The sequence below is a fragment of the Tarenaya hassleriana genome, unplaced genomic scaffold, assembly GCF_000463585.1.
Source record: "Tarenaya hassleriana unplaced genomic scaffold, ASM46358v1 Cleome10, whole genome shotgun sequence".
NCBI classification, from domain to species: domain Eukaryota; kingdom Viridiplantae; phylum Streptophyta; class Magnoliopsida; order Brassicales; family Cleomaceae; genus Tarenaya; species Tarenaya hassleriana.
Window position 1 is genome coordinate 148,510 of NW_010960188.1, and position 8,263 is coordinate 156,772.

The 8,263-nt window shown below is 44.2% G+C and overlaps 3 protein-coding genes across 5 annotated transcripts in view; 2 read left to right on the forward strand and 1 right to left on the reverse strand.

Annotated features, from left to right (window-relative positions):
• The window catches only part of LOC104826575 (calcium-dependent protein kinase 28-like), a 4,180-nt gene extending 3,831 nt beyond the window's left edge, over positions 1-349 (reverse strand). Inside the window, exon 1 of one of the 2 annotated variants that reach the window (XM_010559341.2) lies at positions 4-349. In XM_010559341.2, the coding sequence (XP_010557643.1) occupies positions 4-56 (53 nt within the window). In that variant the 5' untranslated portion in view covers positions 57-349. The remainder of the gene's footprint in view (positions 1-3) is intronic. The other variant, XM_010559350.2, reaches the window with a different exon arrangement.
• Positions 350-660: 311 nt separating this feature from the next.
• On the forward strand, positions 661-2,317 carry LOC104826596 (GDP-mannose 4,6 dehydratase 2). Its single transcript, XM_010559373.2, has one exon. It carries the CDS (start codon positions 982-984, stop codon positions 2,098-2,100), a length of 1,119 nt encoding a protein of 372 aa, XP_010557675.1. The 5' UTR covers positions 661-981; the 3' UTR covers positions 2,101-2,317.
• A 1,754-nt stretch (positions 2,318-4,071) lies between these two features.
• LOC104826608 (zinc finger CCCH domain-containing protein 44-like) overlaps positions 4,072-8,263 on the forward strand; it is a 6,750-nt gene continuing 2,558 nt past the window's right edge. The window contains exons 1-10 of one of the 2 annotated variants that reach the window (XM_019201186.1): positions 4,072-4,685; positions 5,240-5,319; positions 5,474-5,661; positions 5,970-6,861; positions 6,983-7,110; positions 7,225-7,284; positions 7,369-7,419; positions 7,525-7,595; positions 7,878-8,029; positions 8,129-8,241. In XM_019201186.1, coding sequence (XP_019056731.1) covers positions 4,294-4,685; positions 5,240-5,319; positions 5,474-5,661; positions 5,970-6,861; positions 6,983-7,110; positions 7,225-7,284; positions 7,369-7,419; positions 7,525-7,595; positions 7,878-8,029; positions 8,129-8,241 — 2,127 coding nt within the window. In that variant the 5' untranslated portion in view covers positions 4,072-4,293. The remainder of the gene's footprint in view (positions 4,686-5,239; positions 5,320-5,473; positions 5,662-5,969; positions 6,862-6,982; positions 7,111-7,224; positions 7,285-7,368; positions 7,420-7,524; positions 7,596-7,877; positions 8,030-8,128; positions 8,242-8,263) is intronic. The other variant, XM_010559384.2, reaches the window with a different exon arrangement.

Here is an 8,263-nt window from a genome sequence, read left to right on the forward strand (position 1 = left end):
CGCCTGCCTCTGCTGCTGCTTCCGCTGACTCTAATGGCAGAGAAACAAACACCCATGGTTCAACGGAGGGACCAAAACCCTAGAAGACAGTCAAGATAGTGGAACATTGAATGGGATGGGGGAGCCGAAGATTAAAAGGGAAGGGCAGAGGAGAAGAAGGGAGGAAGGAGGAGAAGGTTGAGGTGGTCAAAAGCAGAGCCGAGTGAGAAAGGAAGTTTCCCGCGGTAGTATTCTATTCATATGGTATGACCCCCGAGAAAGGGCGGAGGAGGAGATTCTATTACCAGTCGAGTCGAGTCGAGGTGTGTGAAACCGAACAATTCAACTCCCTGTCGCATTCGCAGAGACTTCGAGTCAATTGCCAAAACGATGTATACATTTCGTATTATTAATTATTATTGACTCTCTGGCATTACCTGGAATTTCCAAAGACAAATGACAAGATCCACATCAACTGGCCAATTGTCCAAGATGGAAGCCGTATCTGCTTTTATTATATTGAGAATTCATACGCTATATAATGATAGAACTGTTTAAAGATAATGTACTATATAATATAATATATTCGCATTGAACAGCCACGTGGAGGAGGTTAATTATTGACCATTTTATTTGATCAGCAAAATACTTGGGCCTTAATTCGAAGCCCAAAAGAAGGAAATTATTAGGGCTTATACAGTTATATAATGGCCCAAATGGATTAAAACCGCTAATCGCTATCGGCGTTCTGTGAAACGGGCATTCGCGTTCCCCTCGTCCTCGAAATTCGAAAATGACTAAACTAGCCCTCCACCTCTGAGCTCTCTCACCTCACCTCCGCGTCCATGCCTATATAAAACTCGCCGGAGATGAAAATCTAACCAGAAAGCGCGTCGCCTTCCTTTTCCGTAAATTGGCCCCAGATCACCGACACTCTCTCTCGCTCCCCCAATTTCGACACCGACACGATCCGTCTCAGCGATCTAGATCCCATCACTATCAATGGCGTCCGGGCACGATGGATCCAGATCCGACTCCGCCACCACTCCGAACGGAGATTCTGCCGCGGCGGAAACGCCGAGGAAGATAGCTCTGATAACCGGAATCACCGGTCAGGATGGATCGTACCTGACGGAGTTCCTGCTCGGCAAAGGCTACGACGTTCACGGCCTGATTCGTCGGTCGTCCAACTTCAACACGCAGCGGATCAATCACATCTACGTCGATCCTCACAACGTGCACAAGGCTCGCATGAAGCTCCACTATGCCGATCTCACCGACGCCTCCTCGCTCCGCCGGTGGATCGACGTCATCAAGCCTGATGAGGTCTACAACCTGGCCGCTCAGTCGCACGTCGCCGTCTCCTTCGAGATCCCGGACTACACGGCCGATGTTGTCGCTACTGGAGCACTCCGCCTCCTCGAGGCCGTCAGATCTCACATCTCCGCCACCGGCCGGACCATCAAATACTACCAGGCTGGATCCTCGGAGATGTTCGGATCCACTCCGCCTCCGCAGTCCGAGACGACACCATTTCATCCGAGATCTCCCTACGCGGCGTCCAAGTGCGCGGCCCACTGGTACACCGTCAATTATCGAGAAGCCTACGGTCTATTCGCCTGCAACGGTATTCTGTTCAACCATGAGTCACCGCGTCGGGGCGAGAACTTCGTGACCCGTAAAATAACTCGGGCCGTGGGACGGATAAAGGTAGGATTGCAGAGGAAGGTCTTCCTGGGAAATCTCCAGGCGTCGAGAGACTGGGGATTCGCAGGGGACTACGTGGAGGCAATGTGGTTGATGCTGCAGCAGGAGACGCCGAAGGATTACGTGGTGGCAACAGAGGAGTCGCACACAGTGGAGGAATTCCTAGAGGTGGCGTTCGGCTACGTAGGGCTGAACTGGAAAGACCACGTGGAGATAGACAAGAGGTACTTCAGGCCGGCGGAAGTGGACAACCTGAAAGGAGATGCGAGCAAGGCAAAGGAGGAGCTGGGGTGGAAGCCGAGAGTAGGGTTCGAGCAGCTGGTGAAGATGATGGTCGACGAAGACCTAGAGCTCGCCAAGAGGGAGAAAGTGCTAGTGGATGCTGGTTACATGGATCCTCAGCAGCAACCTTGATCCTCCTCGATCAAAAAAACAAAAAGAAGAAGAAGAGGAGGAGTGGGTAATCATATTTTATCTGGTGATATTTATTTAATTGAAATGTGTTTTTTTTTTTTTGGTTCCCTTGTTGTTTTGATCTCCCCATCCGAATGTTGTTGAATTGTTCAGCTGGCCCTGATTTTGTATGCATTTCGCCGCCTACAAACTTTAACAAAGAGAAAGTTCCCAGAAACCAATGTAAATGGTGCCACTACTCACTAGTACTAGACAGCCAAAGGGGTTCCTGATTTCACTCTCATCCTAGTCCGAAACAGAGGAGAGTGCGGCCACAAACACCTTCCGACACATGATGAGGAGCTGCTGCTGTTCGATGCATCGAATAATTTGGACTTAGATGCAACGATACGGTTCTTTTTTACTTCTTTTCTAATGTCCCACCAGAGTCTGCAGATTCCGTGATCCCCTCCCAAAGAAGATATAAACTCCTATCTGAGCACAGATGCTTCACAAATCGGCACACCTAAAACAACAGAATTACGTACAATATATGCTGAATTTACAAAACGACCCCGAGATTTCTCCACAACATCGTCCTTCTCGTCTATCCAACATCTTCCTTATCGGAGGTAGGGAATCGATTGCGATCATTCAACTCCAACGGACGCCTAGAGTAGACATTACAATCTCTTCCTCAACTTCAAAATCCACGAACAAAACCAGCAACAACCGATTACAAGGGAAGAGTAGCGGGAATTCCATATCGATTGACGCCGACGCCGGGCCGGATATCGGACACGGTGCCACCCACCAATCGTCGTCTTGGTCTGTGCATCGTCGGTTAACCAGATCTCGGTCACACGGGCGAGGAAATTGCACGGTAAGACGAATAAATTTGATCCCTTAGCTTTAAGGGTCGGGCTTTTGGGCTGCTGACCCTGCCGTTATGTTAAAAGTTGGGCCCCACCTTCCTCCGTCGGCCCGTAAAGGCCGCTTCTTCTAATCACGTCTCCCGGGTTTATATTTGGTAAAACTGCTTTCTTTTTTTTTACGTTTTCCTTCCCAAAAATATTCCGTCTACATATGTCGATCATTCATGTGTGTGTGTATATTCACGTGCGCATTATTTTATTTGTCTCGTTTGTATAATTTTATACAAACAATGACGAAAAATATGAATTGAATTTCATAAGGATGTTGCTGCTTCTTGTACGCATCTGCCAGGAAAGGCATGTTTCTGTTTTGATCGAGAATTTTTGGGTTTTTGAATGAGTGGAGGCTTGGAAGAGGTTAATCTTAAATATTGGGAGATGATATTATACCATATGATCTTTTATGACAAATTTAATTTGGAGATTTGGACCACCACGCAGATATGAACCAAATCTCTATCTCCGGTCAACAACACGCGGCACTCACCGGGCCTTCCCAAAGATCGACAGGTGTTTGTGTGTTTCATTTTGAAACGACACTCATTAGCCTCGTTTTGACCCCGACCCCCCTCCCCCCCCGTGACGATCAAATAGTTGTAAAAATATATATATATAATATCAATAAATTATTTAAACCACATATATCTCCCTTCCTTTATATATATACATACACTACATATAAAATCTTATTAACTAATTATTTCATTGATCATCGATACGAAAATTATGATTTGAAATGTTTCAATATTTTAGAAATGTAACAATGATAGTGGAAAACCCGAAAAATATAATATATTCATTTGAATTGAGGATAGTAATAACTAAGCAGAAGCACAAATACAATTAATCGGTCGTACAATATTTAATACTATATCCATCCATCCATCGTAAGAATATGAAAACATGGTTTGATATGTGAATATTTCGCCACTTCTTTAACTGAGCGAATTTAACGTTAGATTCTCGGAATTAATTTGAAATGCACGCACGATGATTTGTTACTTTACTAAAACAAAAACACTTAGCAATCTTTTATAAATTGGCTTTTAAATAAGGGGGAAAACGGTGAAGAGGAAAAGCGAAGGCACCTAAGCATTACGAATGGATTGTCCCATCCGCTCAGCCTGAATCCATTCTCCATGTGCCCCCACGGGTCTTCCCTTCAGGCAGCACTACACCATCTTCATCATCCTTGGCTCCAAATCCCTAAAGATTAGGTTCTCTCTCTCACTGATTCATCTCACCACTTGCTCTCCCGCATCAATTACTCGCCGATCTCATGGACAATCACCAGCAGCAGCTCCGGCAGGGCGAGCCGGAGCAACCTGCTCTCCCCCGTCGCGATCCGACCTCTGTCAAGGGAATCGATCTCATGAGAGTTGATCAATGCGAGGAGATCGGTGATACTGGAGTTCCTTCGCTCGCCGGAGCTCCTCCGACGGTGGCTGTGGTCGGTGGATTGGTGGATGTGTCTGTGGAGCAAGAGCCTAGAGTTGTCGATGGAGTTGCCTCTGTAAAGCGGAGGCGGGGTCGGCCTCCGAAAGGGCAGGCTAAGATGCCGCCGCAGCCTCGGCCACCGCCGCCGCCGCCGCCACGGAGAATGGAGGACGAGGAAGAGGATATCTGCTTCATATGCTTCGACGGCGGGGACCTTGTTCTCTGCGATCGCCGGTGGGTGAATGTCGGCTTACCACGAGAGTTTGATTGAAACGAATGTGTAGGGAGAGAGAATAGAGCCTTCGCTGTGGTTTAGTAGGGGTAACAACGAAGTAGAGCTCAATAAGTCGGCGGTAAGGTTGAGCTCAAGCCTGGTTGCAGTTCCGGCTTCGTAGAGCAATGGCTTGGATAGTAAACTAGAGAGGGGAAATCGAAACCGTGTGTGTGTTTTCAGTAGGGGTCCATCATAGTAATGCTTAGGTTGTCTAACATGTGATGTTCAATCTTAATCTTTTGGTCCGCCTCCTTAGTAGTTAATCTTTGTTCAACTGTACCGAGGCATTTACAACTCGCTGAACCTATCTCTGTTTTCTGTTCATGGTCGTGTTTTTGTGTCTCAAACCAACTTTGATTGCTGATTCGATGTAGATAAATGCCATAGACTAGAGCTGTTCATTTACTTCAGATGTGAAAGGGTGGTTTATTAATCATTGGTTATTGACGTGAGCTTTTACAAGAGAGATCTGTGTCATCTATAAGTTTTGATGGTTTGTTTTGTTCCTTTGCAGGAACTGCCCTAAGGCATACCATCCAGCTTGCATTAAGCGCGACGAAGCATTCTTTCAAACAAAGGCAAAATGGAACTGCGGTTTGTGCCAGCCTATTATGTTGCTCGCTGTGTCTTTACTATTGGCAGTCTTATGAATGCTTAGTTTGAGATCTTGCCATTTCATAACAGTCTTGTGATAATGTGCACGTCTGAAAAGTATTGATCTTAGATTGACTTAATTCTCGCATTTTAGGTTGGCACATATGCAGTACATGTCAGAAGGCTTCGAGTTATATGTGTTATACATGTACATATTCTGTTTGCAAGCGATGCATGAGAGATGCCGACTGTGTGAGTGTGAGAGGAAACATGGGCCTGTGTGCGATATGCATGAAGATCATAATGCTGATTGAGAATGTTGCTCAAGGCGAGAATGAAACGGTAAGACAATTCAACCAGAATCTTATCTTTTTGGTATTTAATGTTAGGATCATCTGTAGTCACAGAACTTTTTATATTGGATTGGATCTAGACCAACTTGCAAAAGCTATGAAGAAGAATACAGTTAGTTGGTCAGGATTGAGTTTCGCTTTCGCATCTTCTATGCTTAGTCGTGTCCTGTGAAATTAGGGTTCTCTCTCCCGCTGGTTCCATGCACATGCAATGTTTATTGGGCAACATCTCAGTTAATTTTAACGAAGGTGCTTTCATAATTATAATTATTATTTGTTTATGTTTTGCATGTGTAGGTTAAAGTGGATTTTGATGACAAGACTAGTTGGGAGTATCTATTCAAGGTATATTGGCTTTGCTTGAAGCAAAAGCTGTCTCTAACACTTGACGAGCTTACCAAAGCCACAAACCCTTGCAAGGAGGTATCTTGCGTTGCTCCAAAGAGGGAGTTACAAAATGAGCTTCGTGACCATAGCTATAATAGAGCTTATTCTTCAGACCATAACTGCGTAGATGTAGCCGTGAATGGAACCAAAAGGAGAAGGACTAGTGATCCACCTAACTTGCTCAACAAGATGAATGCTAGAGACCAAGATAAGCTTCCTGGAGGCTCAAACTGGGCGACAAAAGAACTTTTAGAGTTTGTGGCATATATGAAGAACGGCGATACATCGGTGCTTTCTCAGTTTGATGTGCAGGGTCTTCTGCTTGACTATATAAAGAGTAAAAACCTCCGGGATCCTCGTCAGAAATCTCACGTTCGCTGTGATTTGATGCTCGTGAGACTGTTTGGTAAACAACGAGTGGGTCATTTTGAAATGCTAAAACTTCTTGAGTCTCATTTTCTTATACAAGAGAATTCGTCAAATGCAAAAACCATGAATGGTGAAGCTACTCACGTTGTTCCTCTCACAATGGCAAAGGATAGCGTTCAGGAAACGATGGGAATTGATCGGAGGCGGAAGACATGTAAAAAAGTCGACGATGGAGTACGGAATGCAAATAAGGACGAATATGCCGCCATTGATGTTCACAATATCCACTTGATCTATTTGAGGCGCAAGTTTTTAGAGATTCTACTTGATGACATCAGCAAAGTTCATGAGAAGGTGGTGGGAACAATTGTGAGAATTAGGGTTTCTGGTAGCGATCAGAAGCTGGACATTCACAGGCTCGTCCAAGTTGTAGGTATTTGATCAGTGACCACGTTGGTGCTCTTTCAAGGAAGAACGAAAAGAAAATGGAAATTCAATCGCCATCCTAAAAGTGTACATTACATGATTTCTAGCTTACTGTAGTTTATTGACAGGTACAAGCAAGGTGACAGAATCCTACCAAATTGGTAAAAGAACTACGGACGTTATGCTGGGAATTCTGAATTTAGACAAGAGAGAAGTCATATCGATTGATCAATTATCAAATCAGGATGTCACCGAGGTGATTATAATATCATTTACCATTGAAAGCCCATCTGCTAATGTGGTAACATAAGAATGGCTCATAATGATCTTCTTATCGATCTTTAATGTATTTTATTACTATGTTTTTCAGGATGAATGCAAACGGTTGCGTCAGAGCATAAAATGTGGCCTAAATAAACAGTTAACTGTGGTAAGAACGCGTGTCATTTCTGTTCCTCTCCTGACCTCGCAGATTGTACTTGGAAGTTTGAAGCAGTTGTTTTTCTGTTATTAGGGTGAAATCTTGGAGAAGGCAGCGACACTTCAAACCATGAGAGCCAATGAGGTAGGATCTTATTCCATAATTATGAAAGCTGATATCATTCCCATGTGTATAAGAGCTCCTTGGACGGTTACCTCTATCATGCTCTGCCATGATTTACCAATGCAGGCACTAGAAGCCGAGATATTAAAGCTGAATTATCTCCGTGACCGGGCGAGCGAGAATGGACATAGAAAGGAATATCCTTTTTTGACTTCATGTTGCTATGCTTGATTGAATTTCAAATATTGTTTATTGTTGAATCTCTGAACAGGTTGCTCATGAAACCATTCCTTAGAGAGATGTCTGTGTTGCTCAAAATATTTGGGCATAGAAGCTTAAGTACCAATCGAACGTTCCATACACAATGTAGATATGTAATCTGGTTCTTTCCTTTTATGACATGAAGCTAGTTTTGAAAGTGATTGCATGGAAATCTCAACAGTTGAATATTTATGAGCTATTCCTTAGCTGTCATTCACGCTTAGGGAATGCGTTGAAAAGCTAGAGCTTCTGAAGTCACCTGAGGAATATCAGCGGCGCATGCTGGAAATCCCTGAAGTACATACAGATCCGAGTATGAATCCCTGCCATGCATCAGCAGAAGATTCGGAGTTGGGTACTAGGAAACAAGGTCTCATGCAAAGTCAATTTGCTCGTTTCTTTCTTTTCGAAAATCTCTCTGTTTGGTGAACGTTCTTTGCAATATTCTCTTCCCCTTTTCTTTTTCCAGATAATCAGCTAAAGACAAAAAGTAAAAGTCCACAGAATAAGGGTGATATCCTGAGCAACTTAGGAAATAACGCACAGGAAAAATTAGCTGCAGCCGATCTGCCAAGCAGGAATCATTCATGTGTGTGTGTATATT

What these genes read in the sequence shown, in the direction of transcription:
- LOC104826596 (XM_010559373.2), top strand. Translation starts at nt 982, where the DNA reads ATGGCGTCCGGGCACGATGGATCCAGATCCGACTCCGCCACCACTCCG.